Here is a 27,578-nt window from a genome sequence, read left to right as displayed (position 1 = left end):
ACAACCTACTTCCTTCATTAATGCAGGGCTGCTATTCTATGTAAATATAGGATTATCTGTACTGATAGCCCCAAATATGAGATACCCTTTGAAAATTAAGGTGGTACAGAGCATCACAGACAAAAATTTTACTTTTCCAGGGTGCACACAGGAAGCCTTGAAGCTCAGAGAGACCATAAAAATGACAGGCTTGACCTTATCTAAAAACAAAAAAGATAGATGGTTCCCATGTGAACAATGGAGAACTGTTCTAAACTCCCCACGACTGGATGTTAGAGACATGAAGATAATCTTAAAGTATTTTAATTCAGGTTCAATGGTGAGCTCACAATCAGCTGTGGCTATGCAATGCAAAAACGTTCTTCTTTTAAGCACTAAAGCCAGTCACAGTGGTTTGATTTGATTAAAGCAGCAAAACCTTTCATATTTCCAAAGAATATAGGCGTGTATTTCAGATGGTTGTAAAAAGCTCACAAACTTACATCGAACGCATTTAACCCACTGATACCTTAATGTTTACGTTCAAGATAAAAGGAACAGCATCCAATAACCTGGGAGGTATTAGATGCTAAATCCATGGGTCGTCTGATCTCTGTGTCAGAGCACCAGGAGACTTACGATGTAGTTTTGCAGAAGCAGCTCCACGGAGTCTCTCCTCCCATACTTGATGATCCAAGACTTCAGCTTTGACTCTGCAAGAACCAGCAGTGAGAGCAGACGGTACTTTAATTCTAGAAATTCCATTTTCATTAAGTGCAGCTCTGATGTGGAGGAAACAAAATGAAACCTAGAAACAAAACAAGGAGAATTTACAGAATGTAACTACTAGTAACAGAACGGGGCTTACTTAACCTGTTACACTGTCAGCCTTAAATAAAATGCAGGCAGAGGTCTTCTAAACTCAGGCTGATCAATTACTCAGGAAATCTGGTTCCGTTTCTAGCTCTGGGTCTAAAGGCAAAACATGAGTGATGGAAGTCTTCAATTTAGTTCTTTCTCCTGCCAAGATAGCGTTCATCTGTTTCTTTTATAAGCTGTTTTTGCAATATTACATAATGTTCCTCACAGAACTGAACAAAAATACAGCCTCTGAAGAGAGCATTTCTGTGATTCCTAGGCTGTGGGCACATGCAGGTTCCTCTTTTCAATTAATAATATACTAGAATGTTGGCATCCTAAGCCTGTGTTATGGGAATACAATTTTTATGTACCGAATGTAAGCATTTCTGTAAAAAAAAAAAAATCAATTCATTGAAAGAAAAGACATGGACAAAAGCATCTGCTGAGCATTTTAAAAGCACTTAAACCAGACATTCTCTTACCTCTCGGCCATGTCCTCTAATTGATCAGGTGGCACGGGGATCCCGTTAACAGACCTGGTCCGGTAGATTTCATGGAATGCTCTTTTGTGGGCATCTGTGTTTTGAAGCAGATCCTAAGATACAATTTAAAAAAAAATAAAAAATGAAGAAACATGTTCACAGGAGGCTCAGAAGCATAATTTTCAGCCTGCACAGATGAGTCAATGTATTCAACAATTTGATCAAGCTGCCACATCCACACTCGGCTTGGTGCCGATCCCAGGCTCTTACCTTGTACAGGAGCCTGGCTGCTTGTCCATGCGGCCCTGTGCTAGAGCTGGAGCTAATAATTATGGCATCTTTTAAACACACATGACACTTGCACGGCATTGCATTCAGACATTTTAAAGGCACATGGTCCAAAGGAAAATGGAGTTAATACCATAAACTATGATCTGTTAATATTTTTCTCTTTCCCTCCCTGATTTTTGAATGTGTTGGTTTTTAAAAGCTTAAAACGAAGCACAACTACTTTAACCCTTTCACGGTAAAAACGAAAATATCAGACTATTTTTATTCTATTTTGAGTGCATGCAGGCTACCATAAAAGTGATGTTTGCCTGCCATCTAAAGTGATACATTACAACAGATTAAGGAAATACCCTTCTGGTTAGAAGATGTCAAACAAGCCTAGGGAATGTCCCATGGATCTCACAGTGGGAAGAGAAAATGTGATGGGTATAAATATTCTTTCTAGACTGTATAGAACTCCACAAATTTTAATAATTTATTTAGATTTATTTTCTGTTTTCTTTACTGTCAAAAGACACTTTTACATAAAGACTTTTCTGTACTCCACAATTCCTAGCCAATTCCTCACACGGTAGCAAAGAAAGAGAGAGGTGAAAGTAGATTCATGTTCTATTTTTCTAGAGCTTAGGTTGTTTCTCCATCACAGAATAAATACGCAAGACTTTTTCACTCACTGAAAAATAAGATACATTAGCCCACCGGAATGACACATTAAAATTAACCCTGGTTCTCTCGCACTGAGGTTTAGCAGATTAACTGGAGAAAATAGAAGCAAAAACCAGCCTAAATCCTAAGAGAGACATTTGATGGAAGGGCGCCCATAAAGGCTTTCATGCATAAGTTAAGATGTCAAAGTCAAATGTGTTTGTTTACATAAGTGAAATTAATTTTCATTTGGGGCACATTCAGTTTACATTATAGAAAAATCCAGGGCCAAACTACTTCTGGTGTGATATACATATTTGCCATCAAGACATTTTGATTTGCTTTGGGTCTGCAGGTCACTGCACAGATATTCACAAATCTCCAGTTCCCAGAAGGAGGGTACTGCAGGCATCAATAAGCTGACCAGAGAGGACCTAGGACTGTCCTGGGGCACCTACTGCCTATGAGTATTTCGTCACTCTCTGCCCTCTTCTTAACATCCAGACATATTTCTATGGCTTATATTTTGACTGAAATGCCCCCAAATGACTGCAGGGCAAACTTTAAGCCACCAGCACTGGGAGCTCTGATTTGTTATATGTGACTCTATGTTACTGTGTGGGTGGAGTTCTATAATTGTATTGCATACTCAAAGGTCAGGTTGCCTTTCGAGAAGCCTTCCCTATTGTAGTTTTCCATGTCTAGTTAGTTGAAAAAATCTTAATAAGAAATCAAAACAAACTTTTTCAAACATATGATAAAAGGACTGCAGGTGGCGTGACGTCACTAGGTCCTCTGAAAGGCCATCACACTATAAAACTGCTAGATGCTGAGCTCCCATTGTGACACAGCAGAAGGGAATTCAACTAGTCACCATGAGGTTGTGGGTTTGATCCCTGGCCTCCATCAGTGGGTTAAGGATCCGCAATTGCCATGAGCTGTGGTGTAGGCCAGCAGCTGTAGGTCTGATTCGACCCCAGCCTGGGAACCTCCATATTCTGCAGGTGCAGCCCTAAAAAGACAAAAAAAAAAAAAAATCAAACGAACAAACAAAACACAGCATATGACTTGAATTCATTAGTGGGTTTACAGGAAGTAAGTGAAATCTTTTAGGTCTGCCACTATCAGTAAAACATGACCCAAAACTGGACCATGAACCTGTAAAGCAAAAACAGACTGAAAAAGCTGTTGGTCCCAGGCAAATATCTACAATATTGCTGTAGGAGATCAAGTCTTAGAACTTGAATAAGGTAAGAAATACAGAAACTGAGACCCCTACATTTAGCCAGAACCCTCAAAGAGGGCCGATGTGGGCCTGGTTGACTCAAATACAAATGGCAAATGCAATTACAAAAGGAGGAAAGCAAAGATCAACAAACACAGGAGACAAGCTACCATGAGCAAGAATCAGCAAAAACAATACATTTACTGTATTAGAAAAATGTAAGTAATTTAATACTTGATAACAACAGTTTGTAAGTTAGAAGAGAATGATCTAGTTAAAGTGTTCTTAATTCCTTACACTCATTAAGAGGAACTCACAACATTGATTAATTTTCAATTTTGTTACGTATCTATGGTATCATTTTAAGAGCAATCACACTATACAACTAGCCTTTATACCCTCAAACCATTTCAAAGGAAATTATGAAATAAGAAAAACAAGTGAGTGAATAAAACAAAAACTCTCCAGTGAACTTATAAGTATGTAGAATGTAGAAAAAGAGAAAAGTAAAGGTGAGGCTAATAGAAACACAGTCAAACGGGGGAAACAAATTCAAGTATATCAATAACTACAGACAAATGTGAATGGAATATATATTTACTCATCAAAAGGCAGAGATTGTTGCATCAGACACAAATAAAATAGAACAATTAGAGTTCCCGTGGTGGCACAGTGGAAACAAATCTGACTAGGAACCATGAGGTTTCGGGTTCGATCCCTGGCCTCCATCAGTGGGTTAAGGATCCAGCATTGCTGTGAGCTGTGGTGTATGTCAAAGATGCGGTTCAGATCCTGCGTTGCTATGGCTGTGGTGTAGGGCAGCAGATGTAGCTCCGATTCGACCCCTACTCTGGGAACCTCCATATGCTGCAGGTGTGGCCCTAAGAAGACAAAAAAAAGACAGAAAAAAGAACCATTTGCTTTGTAAGAGAGATGCTCCTAAATATTAAGAACAGGGAAAGGTTGAAATTAATAGAATGGAAACAATATACTAGGCAAATACTATACAAGAAAGCTTCCACTCAGGCAAAATATATTCTAGAACAGAAGTTATGAATTAATAGAAAGTTATTAATTGCTTGATGATGAAACTTTCAATTTACTAGAAGATATATTAATTCTGAACTTGAACATGCATAGTAAGCCTCCAACCATATAAAGCAAAAGTTGATAGAACCACAGGGAGGAATTGAGAACTCCACATGGCCACGGTGTTACCAACACACCTCTCCCAGTGATGGAGAGAAAGCAAAAGGAGGAATTAGGAGAGCAGGTTGGAAGTGACGGAGGGAAGAGGAGGGAAAGGCTGCAGATCTGTGGGCCTCATGGGCCTTTTAAAGAATTTTTTGGTGTTTCTTTTGGGTAGATGGAAGCCATTGGGGAGTTTTAAATAGACAGAAGGATGAATCGAACTCAACTGCGTAATAAGAGGATCGCTATGTCTGTTCTACTGAAAATACTCTCTTGTTGATACACTGCTTCCCTTGGCTTCTAAGAAAACATGGTGGCTGTACCCCCTCCTGTCTTACTGATTGCTTCTTCTCACCTTCTTTGCTGGTTCCTCTACTACTCTCCAATCTGTTAATACTGGATTCCCTCTGGGATCAGCTCCTAATCCATTCAGTGTCTACACTTCCTTATTTAATTTTGGTCTCAGAATTTTTTTAAATTTAATAAATTGTTTTACTTCTTTTTTGGCTGTCCCATGGCATATGGAGTTCCTGGGCCAGGGATCAGATCCAAGTGGCCTCTGTAAACTAGGCTGCACCTGCAGCAATGCCAGCTCCTTTAACCTACGGTGCCAAGTCCAGGGTCAAACCTGCATCCTGGCACTGTAAAGACACCACTGATCCCACTGCACTACAGCAGGAACTGCTCAGTCTCAGAGCTTTAAACATCCCTTTATATACCAATGACCCTGGACATTATCTGCCTTCTGTCTCTTATCTCCTACTGTCCACTCCACACATCTACTTGGATGTGAAAAAGTCTCCTCCTTACCTTGAAACTTCCATCTTTCCTCCCTAACCTGCTTTGCTGTCCCACCCTCTCAAATGGTAGAGACTCCATTTTTCCAATTGCTCAGTTGAAAAAAATCACAGTGTCATTTATGACTCTGAATCTGACCATATACTCAGAATCTGACTATTTCTCATCATCTCTACAGCGAGGACCTCAGCTCAAACCACTCCACCTGGATCACTTTAGTTGGTTCCCTGACTCCTCCCCTCTAACACAATCCAGGCTATCTTCACACAGCAGCCAGAGTGATGCTGCTGAAAGAGTAATACCGTCATCCCCACTCTGCTAAGAAAGTAGATCGAAAAAGATGGTTAGGATACGACAGAGAAAATATCAGAGGGAGATGCCAAAAATACAATGAAGGAAAGTAAGAAGGTGCAATGAAACAATACTGGGTGAAAACAGAGGCTTAACTATAGGCACAGAAGAGATTATGGAAGAATATATAGAAGAATATTTTCAATAATTTTATGACAATCATTTTGAAATTAACTTAGAAAATTGAGTCAAATGAACAAATTCTCAGAAAGTAAGATCAGCATCATTGACCCAATTAAAATTTTGAAAGCCTGAATGTTTCTCATATCATTTTTTGGAGTTCCCATTGTGGCTCAGTAGGTTAAGAACTGACATAGTGTCCATGAGGATGTGGGTTGGATCCCTGGCCTTGCTCAGTGGGTTAAGGATCCAGCGTTGCCACAAGCTGTGGTGTAGGTTAAAAGTGCAGCTTGGATCCTGAATTGCTGTGGCTGTGGTGGCTGTACCTCTGATTTGACCTCTAGCCTAGGAACTTCCATATGCTGCAGGTGCAATCATTTAAAAAAAAAAGGCATATTTAAACATGGAGGATACAAGAGTGAACAAACAAATAATAATCCTTGCCCTTCAGAAGTTGACATTACAGTGTAGAAAATCAAGCAATCAATAAGATAATTGAATTGGCAGTTGAGATGAAGACAAATGCTAACGAGAAAAACTGACTAGGGAAAGCGAAATTCTATTTTCAAAGGGGTGGCCAGGAAAGGACTGACTAAATGGTAACCTTTCCGTAAAGGCCCAAAGGAGATGAAGAATGTGTAGCCTAGAGACGAGAAGGGCAAAAGGCCTTCAGGTGGGAACGTGCTGGCGAAGCTGAGGTCATCTTTTCCGTGATGTTTCACTGCTGAAATCCGAATACCACCCAATAGTTCCTGTCCTTCCACCTTCCATTCTAATACAAAATGTATTTACTATGTTTATTTCTTCTTAACCATCTCCTCCTATGAGAAGGCAAGTTACATCAGGGTGGGGATTTTGTCTATTATGCTTCTGGATGTATCACGAATGCCTAGAAAACAACTTTGCACAGAGAAAGAGCTCAACGAATATTTGCTAAAAGAGTAGGAAAGACCCTTTCAGGATCCTTAGGTTCTGTTCAGAATGACTGTAAGACATTTGGTTTTTGCCCAAAGGTCCTTGATATGTGGTTCTGAAACCATTTAGCATGGACCCAATATGCTCATGGGGATTTTGGACAGAACCAAACATCGGCTCACTGAAAAGACTAGAAAAGGCCAAGCCAGAGGAACCAAAAGAAAATGAGGAAACCAAATGAAGAAAGTATTCCACCGATAAAGGAATAACTATCTAAAATGCTCCCAATATGGGAGGTAAAAATTGGCCATTGAGCGAAGAAGCGCAAGAACCCGCGGGACCTTGACATAGACAGCATGGCGAGGGAAAACCCGATTGCAATGGGTTCTAGAAAGAACGGGAGAAGACAATTATGAAACCACAATGAGATCTCAGACAATTCTTTTAAGAAGCTGCACTGTAAAAGGAAGGAAAAAAATGGACAGTAGCTGGGAGAGGAAGTAGGATTAAGAAAGAGGTTTTTAAAAGATGAGAATAACAATGGTATATTTTATGTGGGTGGAAAATCCAGCAGAGAGAGGGGAAAAAATAAAGAGGCGAAGAACCACAGAAAGTGTCTTTTGGAAAAGAGCAGGGGGGTGGGTCTTGGGCACTCGTGGAGGGGCTGGCCTCAGCTCGGAGCACAGATGGTTCATCCATAGTAACAGAAGAGGAGACGCACAGATGCACGTAGGTGGGTGGATGTGGTCGTGGGAGTGCTGCGGAAATTCTTTTTTGACTGCTTCTATTTTCTCCGAGAAATAGGAAGCGGTGTCATCAGCTAAGAGTAAGGATGGGGGCGGAGGTGTGGAAGGTGTGAGAAGACAAGGTAGCAAAGAGTTGTCCCAGACGTGCCGAGGGAAGCGAGTCCAAAAATACCTTTGGAGTTGCGGGGAGCACCGAGGGCCCCCTCAAGTTAGTCAGCATGCCTGGCGGGGTGTGGTTCTCCAGCCACGCTCGACTGCATGTGCGTGGGCAGGGACCAGGCAGAGAGCTGGCTTTAAGCAGGGGTGTGTTTCACTGGGAGAGCAGGACCAAGGGAGACCTGGGTGTCAGTGTACATGCCGCACAGACAGTAACCCCCCACCACGACACAGTAAATGAGGCACACAAATTCAAGTGCACCAAAGGCAGGGTGGTGTTCATGCAAGGTTAATGAAAACCAGCAATTTTCGTCAGGTCTGTATTATCCCAAAACGCAGAGGGAGTATGTGAGCACTTACGCTAAGCACAAGAATAAGCAAATACAGTGGCAAGGGGCTAAAAGATCACCAACATCTAATCCCACCACTTTCTAAGGCCACTACAACTGTCCACCCCGACCTCAACAGCACCAGGACACAAGAACTTGGTGACTCGGTTTGCCTTTCTTTGGGAAAGGAGGTGCGAATGAGGTCTGGAGCCAATGGCCAATCACACGATTGTGTAAATGCACAACTGTATGTCACCTGTCACTTTATCTCTTCAAAGATCACATATGGCAGTAGAAATAACAAACATAATTACAGATAAAGAATTTCAGAGAGCTACTGGAAAACACCTCAGGAAATGAAGCTACTGGAACTGTCATTAACAGGTAGAGAAGGGGCAGGTGCCACCAGAGAGTGTCTAAGAAGGTGCAGCATCTCTGAACCACTATGAGCAGATGCCTGGGAGGCCCGAGTCAGTGCAAGTGCCAGACCATACTAGGCAAATGAGGGTAGTTATCAGTTAGCTATTAATAAACAATAAACTGTAACCTGCCTGCACGGATCAGGTTTGCTTTAGCAAAACTTTCACATCCTCCAAGCGCCACACAGCCTAAATAGTAAGATGGTGGCTGAGTTGTATTATAGGACCTTGGACCCAGCTGTGGCCAGTTTGCCCTCGAAGTAGTGAAGACCAGTTAAGACCCTCTATCTGGGCATGTGCAAATGCCTGGTTAGTGACCTTCTGACCTCAGAAGGCCAAAAGCTCCACCCTCAGGTCACACTAATGCCATTTTCTGAACATGCATCCCATGAAGAAGCATGCAGCTTAGCCGCATCTGTGCCAAAGGAGAATGACCTCAACTGTTCTCTTGTCTCCAATCCCCTTTCCCCACACTCCCCACATCTCAGCTTTATACCATAAATACTGAAAGCCCCTTGTCTTCAGGGAGGTGGGTATGAGATTTGTTCTCCCATCTCCTCATTGGCTGCCTTGTGAATAAACCCCTTTTCTGCTACAGACCCTGGCATCTAAGTCTTTGGCTTGATGTATGTGTGGACAACAAACCTGATTCAGTAACACTAGAACTATTAGGCTGGAAGGTTTTCCAGCCAGAACATGTACCTTGTGTTGCTCACGTTTCCGCTGTATTGTGTTGGCCGTTTCCTCATGAACCTGCTGAATGGTTATTTCCTCTCTCAGGGCCACCTCTGCTCTGTATAACCAGGCCCCTATGGTACCCAGAGGTGCAGGAAGAGACTTGTCCAGTTGTATATGCCAATCGAAGAGCTGGAACACAAAAATGGAACAACAGTATCTTAAGACAGAAGACAATTCATAAAATCTGCCCTCCCCTCAATGACTTTAAAGCCTACACGACATTTTAAGTTAATTTGGATTTAATTTTATAAATGTCACCTAAGAAAATATGTGTGCTCTGAAACCGATGCTTTGAGGAGTTCAGAACATAGGTATTTTCTTAAGTGATGCTTATTAAATTAACCCAAAATTATTAACTTAAATGGGACGTTTCAGTTATAAGCAAATCTTAAGGAAATCATGTTATTGGAAGATTAGGTTATTTTCTTCTTATAGGAATAACATAAAATGCCCAGTGATGTTCAGATTGGCTTTTGCTGAAAGGGAAGGGTCCAGGTTTGCTGACATGCTCAAAGACGCAGCAATTACACACCAGCTGATGTGTATTCCTAGAGACCTCCCACAAGGTAAGGACAAGTCCAGAAAAATCAGGGTCGTCTAGACGTCTCTGGAGGAAGAATGAGTACTCAGGAGTCTTTCCATAGGATCATTCTCTAACCATTCTTCCACTTCATCTACTCCTCAAGTACTGTTTCCTAGCTTACTGGAACTCCAAGTGGGATAGGATGAGGTTCTGGGGATCTAACCTATTCTTTGATAGAGCTTAATGGGAAAACATTAGATTATAACAAGGAAGAAAGCAGGGTAAGAATAAGACAAATATGGCCATGAGGGATAGAAGCTTCAGAAGTTTTGAAGTCTTGGTCTTTCATCTTGCAAAATATTCATAGGAAAGAGCAATTTTCCTTCAAGTTCATGACCAGATAAGAAGATAAGCTTAAAGTAAAGAATATAAAAATCAATGTGGAGTTCCCGTCGTGGCGCAGTGGTTAATGAATCCGACTAGGAACCATGAGGTTGCGGGTTCGATCCCTGCCCTTGCTCAGTGGGTTAACGATCCGGCGTTGCCGTGAGCTGTGGTGTAGGTCGCAGATGCGGCTCGGATCCCGCGTTGCTGTGGCTCTGGTGTAAGCCAGCGGCTACAGCTCCGATTAGACCCCTAGCCTGGGAACCTCCATATGCTGCGGAAGCGGCCCAAAGAAATAGCAAAAAAAAAAAAAAAAAAGACAAAAATAAATAAATAAATAAAAATCAATGTGAGTTTAGGAAGACTGATGAAATCTGATTGTGGAATTTGGAGAGCAGTGGAGGCTCCATGCCTGGGGCACCCCCTCTTCTCAACAACCCAGACTTCAGCTATTTAAAATGAGAAGTAACCCGGATGGTCTTTTGGGATTTCAACGCATCATCTGGTCCCTGGTGACAGTAGACATAAGGCAGGGAAATCAGGAAAAGAGTTGTTAAATAAGCACGTCCTCCAACTTATAGGAAAACTTGACAAGGGAGCAAAGATTGTCCCACAAGCAAACCTTCCCACCCCAGACAGAGGCAGGAGGACCTGATAACATTACTGAAAAGAAAGATGGTAGACAATCTTCTTGACTAAATTAAATAAGCCCTAATGAAGTTAATTGTTGGAGAACTTACCCTGGAGGACACTCTGTCCCAGGACTGTTTTACCAAGGCTTGGTCAAGTGACAGTTTGCCATCTCTATGTAATGGTTGTAATAGGTGTTCAGTCTGTTTCCTTTTCATTTCGTACTGAACTCTGAAGTGCTTAAACGACTGAAGGCGGAAACAGAAACAACATGGCAATGAGTCCAAAAAAAGCAGCAGAGGAAACCACCTTTCCTAAATAACAATCCTCTATATTTGGATAACATTCAGTATTTGTTGTTGATAATAATAATGACAGCCATGACACTAAAAGCAGCTGGCATTCATCAAGCCCCAACAACAAGCCTAGCCCCACGCTAAGTGCTTTCTGCACATTATCTTCTCTGGCTCTCCATCACCCTACACCCTAGACAGGACCCGTTATTGTTATTATTATTATTATTACCGCAGTAAGCCCAGAGGTGACTTGGCAGAGACATGCAGTAGAGACAGGACTAAAGGCTAGGACTTCTCATTTCTAGTTAAACCATCCAAGAGCCAGTCTCTGCTCGTCAGGAAGCAAAGAGGAGTACAAATCGATGTGAAAAACCAAAATAGTTGCTTTCCTTTAAAGTACCAAACAATTTATGAATAGGAATTGCATATATCAGAGTAATACAGCGTTAACAATATCTGTCTAAATTGGTGCTGAAGTCTGTATAAAGAGGTTTTCTTTAGGGGACCTCACTTATGTAATAATACTTGGCTTTAATTTTATGGTGTTAAAATATTAATTATTATATCTTTCTTTTGTCATAGTATGGTTAATATAAATTTGTAAGACATAGACTTAACTGTAAGTCTGGTACTAACCTAAGAAAGTAGTGATTTTAATGAAAGTCCTACATTTTACGTTCCATTAACATATCCTAAAATATGTCTTAAAGTCCACATATGAATTGAAAATGCCACTCAATCTGCAATGACACTAAAGTACATATGAATGGCTCTGCAGAATCTAACAGATAACACATTTGAAAGAATGTCTAAATCACTGAGTAAACAAACCTGTAAATTCATGAGAAGAACACTTGGGGGAGTTGCTGAATAAATATTTTCCCACAAATTTTACCTTCCATTCCGTCTAACTTAATATAATTTTAAACTACCAAAACATAAACTCAGTCTTCGATTTTGTTCCACAGATTTCTATACGTGGGAAAACTGGAAAATCCACTACTGATTAATAAGTGGAAATCGAAGATGCTGATTACATAATAAACACACAGATGAAAGAGAACATTCCTCATGCTGTCTAACCCTGGTGAGACTGGTGATTTACCTCTGGCTTGAAAGGAATGTTTCTGTTTTGTACTTTTCTAATTCTTAGTTTTCTTCTTATAAATTAACATCTGTACAACAGGTAAATTTATAACTTGGATTTTTTTTATAATTTATGCTAAAACTCACTAATGGAATTAATAAGTACATTCATTCTGTTCTTGCATTTATGGTCTTAATTTACTGATTTAATCATTTTAATGGATCTCATCCCAGAAAATTATCTTTTTGAGAAATAAAACTACATTGAGTTTCAAAGCAAAACGTACACATATATAGGCTCATATTTACTGCATTGCCAAGTCCAGCAAATAGAATATTGATAGTGTCATCCATTTAAATTCAGGCACACTTTATAGATATGATTATATAAAATCACACATTAATGCCAAGAGCTAAACCTTTTATCACCTGCAATTTTGCATCTCTTACATCATGCACCTTATTTTGGTAGCAAAAAATGCTCAAAATATAATATAGATTCAAATATATTATAGTTTTCCCATTAAAATGCCATTAAAATATTTTAAGTAGGAGAAAATGTCAATGCTACACTGAGTAAATCACAATTTACTGGAAAAAACTTGTTAAAGGACTTTTGTGTCTTGGAAGTGGAAATTGGATGCTGAAATCCAATTAATAGCAGTGTAATGGGACTGGGAGGAGGAACAGCAACAACAACCCTGGCCTCAACTTCTCATAGTGTGAACTAGGCAGGCGGTAGGAGAAACCGATCCTATTAATGGGCTCACTTCAAATATTCATGTTGCAAATTTTTTAATTTAATTCAGCTTATTCCATAGCAATTTTCAATTTGGCACTGAATTCATTTTTTGGTGGGATTTTTTAAAATTAGGTAACATCTATAAGATCATGAATTGTACAAATAATTACAAGATGTGTGTGTTACGTATCATCTACAAGACACTGAGTTCTTCAAATATCGTGACGCCTCAGAACTCTCTATAGCATAGACACATACAGTTTAAGACTACCAACTCTGCCTCTGGGTGTACACCCAAAGAAAATTAAAACAGGTTATCAAAGAGATATATGCACTCCCATGTTTATTGCAGCATGATCGCAATAGCCAAGGCAGGGAAACAACCTATGTGCTCATGACTAGATGAATGGGCAAAGAAGATGTGGTGTATATATATACAATGGAATATTATTCAGCCATGAAAAAGAAAAACATGCTGCCATTTGTGACAATGTGGATGAAACCTGAGGACATTATACTAAGTGAGATGAAGCAGACAAAGACAAATACTATATATTACTTATATGTGGAAACCAAAATTAAGTCAAACTCCTAAAAATGAAATAAGTTATCAGAGGACAGAGAGTGGAGGTTCTAGGATAGACATTTATATATACAAACTGGGAACAATTAGTAAATAAGTCCCAGATATCTAATGCACAGTACAGTGAATATAAAAAACAGTATTATATTATAATCATCAAACTTGCTAAGAGACTAGAACTAAATCATCCCAACCACTTACAAAAATGATAATTACGTGACATGACAGAGGTGCAATCATTGCTATAATTGCAACAATATTATACAAAATACAAATGTTGCAAAATGTAAAACTATCTATTTATATAGAAGCAATTATTAATTTATATGTAAACTTATGATAATATATATTATTTCTTTAAAGACATTTCTCATTAATATCATTTGAAAAATTAAACATAGATTAAATGACATATATGAATTTTATTCATGAAAGGCTTTAAAAAACTGAAATCTCTTTTCCATACATTACCTGATACTTATCCTGCAAATTTGATTCTGTCATCTGTGCCCTTGTCAAATCTCTTTCAAATTGTTCTATCCAAACTTTCACTTCCTTCAAAATTAGCCTATCTTCTCTCTAGAAATAAACAGACAATATAATTTTATTAGTAACTGTACATTTATCTAATTGCTAATTAATCTGACTTTGCCTAGAACACACTGAATATTTAATAAGTTCCAATTGCCTCTGAAAAATTTCCTCTTTCCCTGCCCTCAACCCTTTTGGAGAATAAGAAGCAAAAGCAGCAAAAATTAATTCTTAAAAAAACCCTTAATTATTGTGTTAAATATTGAAATTACTCTCCTCCATTTTTTTTTCCTCAAGAAACATTAATTTAATTAAGAAAATGTGCTCAGGAAGAAATGTACAAAAAACACTCACAAAGAGGAATGGCTGGGATGGGAAAGGAAACAGGCCTATGGTTGCTTTTTTTTTTTTTTTTTTTGCTATTTCTTGGGCCACTCCCACAGCATATGGAGGTTCCCAAGCTAGGGGTCTAATTGGAGCTGTAGCCACCGGCCTACGCCAGAGCCACAGCAACGTGGGATCCGAGCCACGTCTGCAACCTACACCACAGCTCATGGCAATGCCGGATCCCCAACCCAATGAGCAAGGCCAGGGACCGAACCCACAACCTCATGGTTCCTAGTAGGCTTTGTTAATCACTGCGCCATGACAGGAACTCCCTGTGGTTGCTTCTTAACCAAGGCCCTTGTTAACCCAGAGGACTGTTCTAGAATAGATTAATTTTGACTGAATTTGAGGAGCTACAGTCACAGCAACATTGGATCGCTTGTGTATATATATTTTTTCTTGTTTTTTTTATAGGGTCACACCTGCAGTATATGGAACGTCCTGGGCTAGGGATCGAATCAGAGCTGCAGCTGAGGCCTATGCCACAGCCACAGCAACACTGGATAGGAGCCACATCTGTGACCTATGCCACCGCTTGCGGCAATGCCAGATCCTTAACCCACTGAGCAAGGCTGGAGATCAAAACTGCATCCTCACAGACACTATACTGGGTTCTTAACCTGCTGAGCCACCACACAAACTCTGGATTGCTTGTTACGTTATTATTTTAAAATGCTATCCAGTATTACAACATAAGTTCCAGGAGGACAGGCACCATGTTCAGGATGGAATGGCACCATGGTATCTATAAGACATTTATCAAATTATGTGCCAAATGAATGCATACAAGCTACCACTCACATCTCAAAAATGAAAAAAATGCAGTTATATATTTCTTTCTACAAATAATAAGAGCAAGCCATTCTGGCACTGATTAAGTGAAAAATAGCCTAAATTTTCTTTTCCTTTTTTTTTTTTTTTTTTTTTTTTTTTGGCTTTTTAGGGCTGCTCTCTGGCATACGGAAGTTCCCAGGCTAGGGGGTGAATCAGAGCTGTTGCTGCCAGCCTATGCCACAGCCACAGCAACGTGGGATCTGAGCCGCAACTGCGACCTACACCACAGCTCACGGCTATGACAGACCCACTGAGGCCAAGGATTGAACCTGCAACCTCACGTGTTACTAGTCTGGTTCATTAACCACTCACTGAGCCATGAGGGGAACTCCCCCAGCACCATTTATTGAAGAGACTATCTTTCTTCCACTGTATGGTCTTGTCTCCTTTGTCATAGATTAGTTGACCATAGATACTTGGGGTTATTTCTGGGCTTTCTATCCTGTTCCATTGATTTCTTTGTGCCAGTACCATACTGTTTTGATGACTGTAGCTTTGTAGTAGAGTCTGAAGTCAGGGAGCCTGATTTCTCCGGTTCCATTTTTTTCTTTTCAATACTGCTTTGGCTATTTGAAGTCTTTTGTGTTTCCATACAAATGTGATGATCAAAGCTCTATGACACAGGTGAAATGACTGTTGACAGGTGAAGTGGTAGAGGAGAGAGAGTGCTGGCTATAGAGGCATGCAAAACTGGTTTCAAATTCTTGTTCTGATATGTATTAGCTCTGTGGGTTTGGAGACAACTTAAAAAAACAAAAAGCAAAAAACCTCTCTACTGTTGTACCATCATCTGGGTGGCCATGGTTTGGGGGAGAATTAGAGATACTCTGTGAATGCATCCAGTGCAGAGGCTGGCACATGTGCTACCATGATCTGTCCTCTCTCACTTCCTGGTGTTGCAAAGACCACGCTCTGCAGCCTGGCACAATTTCCCTTGGATAAGGCTTTCCTCAGAGCTCAGTTTAAGCACACTTCTCTAGCAAGCTTTTTCTGACTCAGAAGTCTGGGGTTTTGAGTTTCTTTTCCATGTGGTGGTTCTCTGATGTAAGTACACTAGTGTCACCTGGAGGGCTTGTGAAAAAGATCACTGGGCATCCCCCTGAGGCTTTCTGGCTCTGTGTATCTCGTGCGGAGGGTGAGAATCTGTATTTCTACCAAGGTTCCAGGTGAATCTGATGCTGCTGGCCTAGGGACCACATTTGCGGAACATGCTTCTATGATCTTATAACAACATGAAGTCAAAGACCCACCCAAAGTGCACTGTATATTACTGTTCATTAGTTGCCTCTTTTTTCTGCCCCCTTCTTTCCAAACCCCTTATGTATTTTTTTTTCCTCCAGCCTAACAAAGTGTCTGGCAACTGGTATCACTCAACAGATAATTGTGGAATAAATGATTGATTGGTGACATAGTTAATGAAGGAAAGGAATGGAAGAGACTCCAAAGCCTCAGCTGTCACCATGATGGCTCTTCTGAACAAACGGGTGAATGGGATCAAGATATGTGTTCTATTACCAGTTGACTTTCATGCCCATGAAAGCAGTAGTGATGCATCTTAGGAGCTCAGAGGAACGCAGCGCTCCTGGTCTACCTTCGGGGCCCAGAGCTCAATGTGATCAGTAAGTGGGGGTCACCAAAGTGAGCATGGGGCTTCACTGTGAACCCCCACAGACAGGCCCATTATCACCTGCTTCTCTCCATTTGAAATCATTTCACAGAGTCAAGTGAGAAAAAGATTATGTTCTCAACCTTGTTAAAGTACAGTCAGGAAATGACTTTTTCTAGTGGTGGGGAAGTGCATATTGCAATAAGGTTAAAAAGGATGTAGGTATTTACACACTCAACATTCTCCTTTTTAAGAGGGAAATGAAGTACAAAATACCATTGAGATTCCCAGAACCTAGTGGCTTTTCCTCAATTGGTAATTTTCACATGTGGTCAGACATAGGTCACTATTTGCCTTTAAGGACCATCCCAACTCTAAGCAGCAAAACTGTCAGCATTCTCACTATTTACTTTCTCTCTCTCTCTCCCTACCCACTCAAACATACACATAGGGTTTTTTTTAGAACATTTATATATAAACCCACACTTCATGAATCATGAGATAAAAATTCAACATTTGATATGAAATTACTTCTAATTATTTTTATTTCAGTGTTGACATAAAGTCAGTTGTGTTGATAGATCCTTAACTTCAGGCCTAGATGGAACAAAGAAAGATGGAAAAACTTAAACTCAGGGGAACTTGGATATGGGGGGAAATTATTTCTTTCTTTCTTTTTATGGCTGCATCTGCGGCATATGGAGGTTCCCAGGCTAGGGGTTGAATCAGAGCGGCAGCTGCAGGCCCATGCCATGGCCAGAAACGCCAGATCCAAGCTGCATCTGCAACGCAACCTATGCCACAGCTTGCAGCAACACCAGCTCCTTAACCCACTCAGTGAGGCCAGGGATCAAACCTGCATCCTCATGGACACGATGTCAGGTTCTTAACTTGCTGAGCCACAATGGGAACTCTGGGAAAAAATTCTTTTTTTTTTTTAAATTTTCTTATAGTGATTTACAATGACCTGCCAATTTCTGCTGTACAGCAAAGTGACATAGTCACATATATACACTTGTTTTTTTTTTTTTTTTCACATTATCCTCCATCATGTTCTATCACAAGCAGCTGGATATAGTTCCCTGTGCTATACAGCAGGATCTCATTGCTTATCCACTCCAAAAGTAATAGCTGGAAAAAAATTCTTAATCATTAACTCCATGAACATTTTTTGAGCACTTACCACAGCTCAGGAACTTCACTAAACCGTGTGACTCAATATTGCACAGAGGAGATACCATGGAACTCAGGATTACAAACAAACTGAACACTTACCTTTTCCAATTAATTGTTCCCTGCTTAATATTTTAAACATAAAACTAAATATGTTTATTTTCCATGTCACATATAAAGAAATCATAATAATTTTAATTTTGCCTTTTATTAATGTTATTAAGTGTTATTAAAAAGAAATTAATGCATTCTTATAATTAAAGATTAGTAGGAAAGCCCATGGGAGTGGCTTAGACTGTAACTAATGTGTAATAATAGGTATGTTATTTGTTCTATTAGAAAGGAAAAAAGAAATAGAATTAAAGTATTAAAATAAATGTGTCTATACAAGCAAATACATGCAAAAGAATGATAAATAAGCTTCAGAATGCAGAATGCCTGAAAGAGGCCACTGATTCAAGATTACTTAAATCTTACCTTAAGAATTTGGATAGAATTTGCAAAAGATGAGACACCTGGAAATATTTCCTAACAATATGAAAAGATAATATGTAGAAAATAATATAAATCATGGACAAAAATTATATAGGAAACAAGAAACAATGGAGAGGCATCTGCCTATAAATAAATAGACAATCATTTTTTTAAGGGAATAATTATTTTAAGATGTTTTCGCTTTTATCAAAATGTTTGAATCAAGTAAGGCAATGTAGGAGTTCCCCTTGTGGCTCAGCAGTAACGAACCTGACTAGTACCCATGAGGATGTGGGTTCAAACCCTGGCTTTGCTCATTGGATTAAGGATCTGGCGTTGCCGTGAGCTGTGGTATAGGTCATATATGCGGGTAGGATCTGGAGTTGCTGTGGCTGTGGTGTAGCCTGGCCGCTGCAGCTCCAATTCGACTCCGGGCCAGGGAACTTCCATATGCCTCATATTCAGCTGTAAAAAAGGCAAAAAAATAAATAGCAAATGAAGCAATGTAGTATTTTGCCATTTAATGATTTTGTTTCAATCTGTAATAGTCATATATGGCAATATGTGTATAATATGTATATACATATATACATAATATTTACATATGCCTCTAAATAGTAAACATTTTTAAAAGGGAACCATGTAAAGAAAAGGTATATAGATTCATATTTTTTCTCTATAAATAAAGTCATATATCTCTGTATTCTTATACAATTTAAGACTTGCTATGATTCTAAAAGCAGTCAGTAATACTTGCTGCAATGAAGGAAGGAATGAGTGAATAAATAACTGAAAGTTTAACAGATGAGGGAGATGAGCCAACAGCCTATTTTATTTATTTACAATTGACTGCTAATTATCCAAGGAATACCTCTAGGCAAAAAGTTTATTGGTCTTATTGGTTGAAGTAAGAATGGCAGAGCAATGTCTATGTCCAATAAGAAAATCAGATTTAAAATAGTATCTGTAAAACTTCTAATTTGAATAAACTTATAAAAGGGAGATAAAAAACTCATAAAAGGGATATATAAAAACTCAAAAAATGAAAGTCTGATGGATATGTCGATGTCAATGTTTTAAAAAATGAATTAAAAGACTTATTTACTGTAAAAAAAAAAGACCTATTTACTAAGACCTGAATAAACAAATAATGAGGATTTTGAAGTGATGGCATCAATGGCCCTAATATGTATAGTCATAAAATTTTAAAGGTTAATTAGACAATTAAATGGCCATTAAACAAACATAAGCCTTACATTAAAAAATTCTTTTTTTCTATTAAAAATATTTTAGATACTCATAGCCTATTACAAATGCCCATTAAAAAAAAAAAGCAAAGCTTATAATACATTTTCTTCAAAATTAATTTTCAAAATAATCCTGAAGAAATTATATGCACCCTCCTTTTAGGAAAGGGACAGAGAGATTTTTTTAAAAGAAAACTCAGAATTTATCTTCCAGAGAATGAAACTAATTTCTTCATAAGAAAGCTCTTTAGTAAAGTAATTAACAAGATTAAAGCAGGAGTGTGTTTCAGAGCACTGAGGATTTTTGCATCAAATCCTCATGAGCATTAACGAAACTATCTTTTCTCAGCCCTCACTAGCCAGTGTTTACTTGTTGGGAGAAATGATTAATGTCAGAGAAATTAAAATAGTACAAGCTCAAGAATCATCTCAGAAATAAATCCAATTGGATAACATACGACCTTTGGATATGGCAATCCAGACGGAAAGCTGGTTTTCTCTAAGCTGTATGGGGTAAGCCTAACATACCTTCTTCAAGAGTTTCTTATTCACACAGGGTAACATCCATGCCCCATCACATTCTTAAAACCCAGGAAAAAACAAATGAATGCCAAGCACACGCCTTAATCCATGTTGGAATTAGCACAGAGTCTTTGCCTTCAATGGTGGTTCTTAGGGAGTATTACTTTGCTAACTATTGAATAAGTGACTCTAGTGATCAACATTTGTGCCCAAATCTGGCAAGGAACAATAAAAAGGCTTTCTTGAAACCACAGTTAAAAAAAAAAAAAAAAACTAACATGGGTCTATCAAATGCCAGATTAATTTCTTCCAAGCGACTGACCTAGAAAACAGCAGTTACTGTTACCGTCGTTTTGCTTAATTATTTTATGAAGACACAGATTTCCATTAGTGCAGAACCTTTTCCTATTTGAAAACTTTGGCTTATGCTCCCCTGACCTCGTCCTTCCTTAGATCTGTTTCTAAGACACGTAGTAAACTTTTTTTGTTTTTCTTGTTTCTTTTCATTATAATCTGAAACTGCTCTGAAAACTTCAGTTGAGACCTGAACAGTGAAGACAAAGAAAGAGTTCTCAACATGTCCGAAAATTGCATTAATTACTGTCTCTGATGTCATTTTGCCTAATAAATAATTTTAAATTTGGTAGTAAATCCATCTCTCTTAATCTCTCTCCCCAACTCTGAAACAACAACAACAAAACAAAACAAAAACAAAGCAATACTAGAGTACTTTAAAGAAATAGGAAAATGGTAATATCCATTGTTATGGGAAAATAGGTGTGCTGGCTGGAGAACAAAATAGGACCTCTTTCTACAGAAAGACTTGAAAAAAAAATTCAAAAAGCATTAAAAATCTGTATGTCCTTTAGTCTAGAAATCTCTCTTCTAAGAATTACAACATCTAATTAAAAATTAGAAGTATTTTGTAAAATATTTATTTATTTTCGTTGGCTACACCCATGGCATATGGAAATTCCCAGGCCAGGGATTGAATATGAGCTGCAGCTACAATCGATGCTATAGCTACAGCAATGCTGGATCCTATAACCCACTGCACTGGGCTAGGGATTGAACCTATGCCTCCACAGCCCTGGAGCCTCTGCAGTTGGATTCTTAGACCACTGTGCTACAGTGGGAAATCCAGAAGTATTTTTTAAAATAGCAAAAAATCAGAAATTTCCAACAATTAAGAGTGAATAAATTATTCTACATCTATACAACGTCCTAGAGAGAATGGTATAAAAAGGGTTTTTTTTTTTTCTGTAATGTTAACAGAAAAGAGGAAATTATAAAATTGCATGTATACTATGATTCTATTTTGTGTTGAAATATTTTATGTGTCTACATATTCATGGAATATGTAATATATTAGTTTTTTTAGGATAGGTTCTCTGCAGAAGATCAAACACAGATAATTTTCTTTTCCTTGTTTCCCAATTTTTGTTTTTCTTTATTTATAACAACAAACCTGTTATTTGAGCAGTATGAAAAATGTGAATGTTATTTAAACTATTGAGAGACTGAAAAATCTAAACACAGTGAATAATCAGAACTTGTAGAAGTTTGCCTTACTTCCACATGTTTGCAATAAGTAGCAACTTATGGAATAAATCTAAAAGTTAAAATTTGATTTCATCAGATTGAGCAGAATAAGGGAACTCAGGATCCAAATGCACAAATGATATGATGGATATAAAATTAGTTCAATCTTAAAATTGCCAAAATAATGTGTCCCAACACTCCTATCTTTCCTCAATTTTAATTCATCACTATTACATGTTCAGCATTTATTTTTAATAATGCTTTCTTTGATATATCAGAGAAATCTTTTCTTCTAATCTCCTCTCCAATTTTCCTCTAGTCTTTATTCAACTGCCCTCATATTAAAATGCATTCCAGTTCAATTTTTTGAAAACAGCATGACTAAAAATCTGAGTCATTATCATTGGCAGCTTTAGTGATGCTCAAAGAAAAGCAAATACTTACATCGTTCTCTTGTGCATCAGCACCTGTACTGTGGATGTCAGGATACTGTTTGAGAAACTGGGCTACATAGGTCATAATAGACTTCTCATCTGGCTTATCCACATCAACATCTGGAAAAACCAAACCCAAATGTGAATCAATTAATTAGCATCATGTCAAAGTCTCACTAAGGTACCAAAAGACACTTCCATAAATGCAGAAGAAAAAGAGAGTACTATTTAGGGGCGAGAAGAGGGAAATCAGCTTACTCTGGAAGACACATGATGGAAATGTTATGACTCAGAAAGATGACACATTGTAACCAAGAGCTTTTAGGAAAGTAATACATCTTTCATTTAAATAAACTCAACAGTGAGTTTCCATCTTGGCACAGCGGAAACGAATCCGACTAGTGTCCGTGAGGACTCGGCTTTGATCCCTGGCCTCCCTCAGTGGGTTAAGGATCTGGCGTTGCTGTTGGCGTAGGCTGGCAGCTGCAGCTCCGATTCCACCCCTAGCTTCGGAACCTCCACAGGCCGAAGGTGTGACCCTAAAAATAAAGAAATAAATAAATAATCTCAAAATTCATCAGGAATTTGAGCTACATAAGGTTATTCTACATTCTGTCTAGTTAATAAAATACAAATGAAATGTATATCTCAGAGTTGGGGTAGGTGGGTAGTAAAAAAATGCTTATGCATTTTCTAGGGACTATCAATGTAGGTTTTAAAAAGTGGTACAACTCAAAAGATTTAAAAAGAAACAAAGATAAGGTATTCTGGAATTCATGAAATGACTCAAAGGGGATTTGAGAAATAGTAAGATCACTGATATGGAAGATGTGTATGAAGAGGAAAACTTCCCTGAAGTGTGAAAGTGGAAAGCAAAACAACATTTAATTCATGACTTGGCATAATATATATTTTTAAATCTTCACCCACTCTAAGAGATATTGGCCTGTGTAATCTGTATTCCTAGAAGTTTATACATTCAAGTTAGCTTAAAAAAATGTTTTTTGTGTGTGGGGGGTGGTGGTTTCTCATTAGGAAAATAACCACTTTACATTTGGGATAGTCTTGTATTGGGATAAACTCAGTTTCTGATCATCAAAAAAAAAAAAAAATATTAAGATGCTCTGGTCCAGCAAATATGAAAGAACCAACCATACCTTCCTCCTATCCTACTCTAGGAAAAATTTCAGGTCTGATTCATTCTCTGAAGTTGAGGGCTGGGATATTTGTGTGCCTTTTCCTTTGAGCTGAGGAGTATACAGGATTCCACTGGCTTTTTTGTGCAGAAACAAGGTGGAAAGCCCTTGGCTGCCCTGGTGAACCTTTGGGGCCTCAGCAGGCTCCTGAAATGGCAAGGGATCTCCATGCTGGCTCTCAGAGGAAGCCAACCTGACAGACACTGTTTCAGAGCTAGAAATGTCCATTCTGAAATCTCATCTTTAGGAATAACTTATTTTCATCGTATTTACATTTCTGCACCCACGAATGGAAATATCCATAATTACCAAGCCAAATGAGAAATTATCTGGTGAATGGATCGAGAAGATGTGGAATATAACAGAATACTACTCCACCATAAAAAAGAATGAAATAATGCCATTTGCAGCAATAGATGGACCTACAAATAATCATACTAAGTGAAGCCAAATATCACTTGTATGTGGAATCTAAAAAATGATACAAAGGAACTTATTCATAAAACAGAAATAGACTCACAGATATAGAAAACAAACTTGTGGTTACCAAAGTGGAACAGTAGGGGAGAGGGATAAATTAGGAGTTTGGGATTAACATATAGACACTACTATTACATATAAAATAGATAACTAACAAGGACCTACTGAATAGCACAGAGGACCAGAGTCCATAGTTTGCAATAATCTATAATGGAAAAGAATCCGAAAAAGAACATGTATATATGTGTAATCGAATCACTTTGTTGTGTAGCAGAAACTAACACAACACTGTAAATCGACCATAACATAAAATAAAAAATCATCAATTGAAAACATTTAAAAAAGAAATCATTTGGGGAGTTCCCGTCGTGGCGCAGTGGTTAGCGAATCCGACTAGGAACCATGAGTTTGCGGGTTCGGTCCCTGCCCTTGCTCAGTGGGTTAAGGATCCGGCGTTGCCATGAGCTGTGGTGTAGGTCACAGACACGGCTCGGGTCCTGCGTTGCTGTGGCTCTGGCGTAGGCTGGTGGCTACAGCTCCGATTAGACCCCTAGCCTGGGAACCTCCATATGCCACAGGAGTGGCCGAAGAAATGGCAAAAGGACAAAAAAAAAAAAAAAAAAAAGAAAGAAATCATTTGGGACATTTGGAAATTTCACTTTGACCCTTTTCTTCTATTTAACAAAACAACTTAATTTATTAACATTTATTAAGGGCCTCGGATTTGTCTTTTGAAGGCGCAAAAGAGTTGACTCCATTTTTCAGAAAGTCTTAAAATTCACTGCCTTACCAAAAAGGTGCCAAGCAATTCCAATGAAAAATATTAGGTCAGTCATGTTGTGGTTTTTGCCCGACTGACACTCAAACCCTCGGTGGCTATCAATATTTCTGTTTCTAATGACTAAAAAATAAGTAAATAATTATTTATAAAATTTAATTGTATAAATAATTTCTAATTTGTTTTATTATATTTATTCAATATTTATAAAGTTATATAAAATATTTATACAATTAAAATATAATTTACAATCATATTTCTATAAATGTTATTTAATAATTTAAAAGGTATGCTCTGAGATGACTAAGTTTCTTTAATAATAATTTTTATTTTTTCCTTTATAGCTGATTCACATTGTTCTGTCAGTTTTCTGTGGCACAGCAAGGTGACCCAGTCACACATACATATATACATTCTTTTTTCTCACATTTTTATCATGCTCCATCACAAGTGACCAGACATGGTTCCCAGTGCTACCTACACAGCAGGATCCCATTTCTTATCGATTCCAAAGGCTATTGTTTGCCTTTATTAACCCCAAATTCCCAGTCCCTCCTACTCCCTCCCCCTGAGATTATTGATTTTTTAATTCTTCTAGATTCTGTGGCACTCCTCCTCCCCCCAGTACACACACTTCTAAAACCTTCCTTCCATCCTTAAGTATACCAAGTAAGCACAGCTCACCTGCTGGTACCACCCACATCAAAGTGCTGTTAAGAGCAATAGTACTGTATTTTGCTCCCTTGCACAGTGGTAAATATTTTTTCCAAAAAAAAAATTGGTATAGGAAGACAGAGTTTTTTCCCCAGTTTTCTAAAGTTGGCTGGCCTCTTGGAAGCCATCTGTAATTTCTGGATTTAAGACATATAACCCAGAGCTCCCTTGTGGCTCAGCAGGTCTGTCACTGTTTTGGCTCGGGTCACTGCTGTGGCTTGGGTTCCATCCCAGGCCTGGGAACTACGTTCACATGCTGCAAGCATGGCTGAAAAAACAAAACAAAACAAAACAACCAAAAAACATATAACCCTACTGAGTTGAGGTCTACAAGAGCCAACAATCGCTCCACGTGCCTTCTGGATCCAGGAGTCTTGGGATTCCCAGCTCTGTTTCAGCAATAGTGAACGCCTCCTCCAGGTTTTCTCGGTTAGACCTTCCTTTCACCTTCTCCAAGTCCACTAGTTCCGGTCGAATGGCATGGATGACCGAATGAAAGGCAACTCCGCTTCTCCAACTGCGTCCAAAGTCTTTTATTTCTATCCCCATCTGCCTTTAAAAAATAATAATAATGTCAACTGCTGAACAGGTAACATGCACTTCCTCAGACTCAATCCAGCAAAGAATGATGTGCAGTTAGCTATAGCAGGTAACTGGTTTGGAGAAAAAAGAAGCAAAATAAAAATTTTCAGTGGGTAACCAGTTAAGATGTAGAAATTCTGGTTTCATACTTCAGGGTTTTCTATATTCGAGTTTTCAATAATTAAGAGATTCAATTTAAAGCACACTTTTAGGGAGTTCCCATTGTGGCTCACCAGGTTATGAATCCGACCAGTAACCATGAGGATGCAGGTTCCACCCCTGGCCTCGCTCAGCAAATTAAGGATCCCACCTTGCAGTGAGCTCTGGTGTAGGTCGTAGACGTGGCTCCGATCCTGTGTTGCTGTGGCTGTGGCGTAGACCAGCAGCTGCAGCTCCAATTCAACCCCTAGCCTGGGAACTTCCATATGCCACAGGTGTGGCCCAAAATAATAATAATAATAATAATAATAATAATAATAATAATAATAAAGCACATTTTAAAAGGAAACAAATTGGAAGAAAAAAGTATCTGGCAAAATGAAAAAAAGAGAAAAAATTTTAAAAACACCAACATAATAATTCACCATTGTGTAATTTTTGAAGTCTCTAACATTTTTTATTTATTTATTTTATTTTAATTTATTTTTATTTATTTATTTATTTTATTTATTTATTTATTTATTTATTTATTTATTTATTTATTTTATTTTGTCTTTTTGCCATTTCTTGGGTCGCTCCCGCGGCATATGGAGGTTCCCAGGCTAGGGGTCGGATAGGAGCTGTAGCCACTGGCCTACGCCAGAGCCACAGCAACGCGGGATCCGAGCTGCGTCTGCAACCTACACCACAGCTCACAGCAACGCTGGATCCTTAACCCACTGAGCAAGGCCAGGGATCTTACATTTTTAATGATAATCACAAGCAGCCTGTGATACACATGCACATATCATAACAGACCATAATGTGGCTGAATTATATCAGAGGCATTAGATTGAACAAAACGTAAATGGGTGTGATCATCTCTCTAAAGCAGGCGGCACTCTCCAAAAGTCCAGACAAGATGAATTTACCCCTCCAATTGAATTGTTTATCAAATTCTTTTTTAAAATTCTTTCTTCGGAACTGCCTTGAAGGCAATGCCCTGGTGGCAAACGTCTGTTCCATAACAGTGGATTTAATTCAAAGCCAGTTATGATAATTACGAAGGGATCCAAGTTGGCAGTAATATTTCAGTTGCTGAAAACAGAAGTGAGACAAGCTCACAATAAATAATTTCTTTCTACATGGCACCTAGCAACTATAACGGCTGTTTCAAAAGGAGAGTTGCGAAGATATTTTTGAGCAGCATCTTTTGATTGCATGTAAAGCCTTTAAAGGCAATCAATGAATTAGACGACATTCAGTGGATAAATACGCTTGTCGTTTCTTTCAGAATATTAGTCTCATTGCAGTTGCTTCTAAATAAAGCAGAAATAACATCACTTAACTCTTTTTTTCATACTATAGTCTCAAAATTCCCATGAACTATAAGATACAATATATCTGACTGATATACCGATTTATAGAAGGTGGTAAATGCTTTCACATT

The 27,578-nt window shown here is 38.5% G+C and overlaps 1 protein-coding gene across 27 annotated transcripts in view; it reads right to left on the bottom strand.

Annotated features, from left to right (window-relative positions):
• SYNE1 (spectrin repeat containing nuclear envelope protein 1) overlaps positions 1–27,578 on the bottom strand; it is a 486,694-nt gene that overhangs the window by 328,177 nt on the left and 130,939 nt on the right. For 21 of the 27 annotated variants that reach the window (XR_014844515.1, XR_014844516.1, XR_014844517.1 and 18 more), the window contains 8 exons: positions 25,765–25,961; positions 22,251–22,360; positions 18,499–18,549; positions 13,962–14,069; positions 10,894–11,031; positions 9,211–9,375; positions 1,323–1,435; positions 619–787 (listed from right to left, as the gene is read on the bottom strand). Coding sequence is in view for 22 of the 27 variants with exons in the window: in XM_085023506.1 (XP_084879632.1) it covers positions 619–787; positions 1,323–1,435; positions 9,211–9,375; positions 10,894–11,031; positions 13,962–14,069; positions 18,499–18,549; positions 22,251–22,360; positions 25,765–25,961 (1,051 nt within the window). In the remaining 5 variants the exon portion in view is untranslated. Of the gene's footprint in view, positions 1–618; positions 788–852; positions 1,002–1,322; positions 1,436–1,592; positions 1,707–9,210; positions 9,376–10,893; positions 11,032–13,961; positions 14,070–18,498; positions 18,550–22,250; positions 22,361–25,764; positions 25,962–27,578 lie in introns of those variants that run through there. The other 6 variants (XM_085023534.1, XM_085023572.1, XM_085023527.1 and 3 more) reach the window with 3 other exon arrangements.

Source organism: Sus scrofa, chromosome 1, assembly GCF_054392235.1.
Source record: "Sus scrofa isolate SSC_HxYL_T2T_F1_AM1 chromosome 1, Sscrofa_HxYL_maternal_Yorkshire_Landrace_v2.0, whole genome shotgun sequence".
Lineage (NCBI taxonomy): Eukaryota > Metazoa > Chordata > Mammalia > Artiodactyla > Suidae > Sus > Sus scrofa.
The sequence above is the reverse complement of the archived record's forward strand: the minus strand, read 5'-3'. Positions and strand labels throughout refer to the sequence as shown.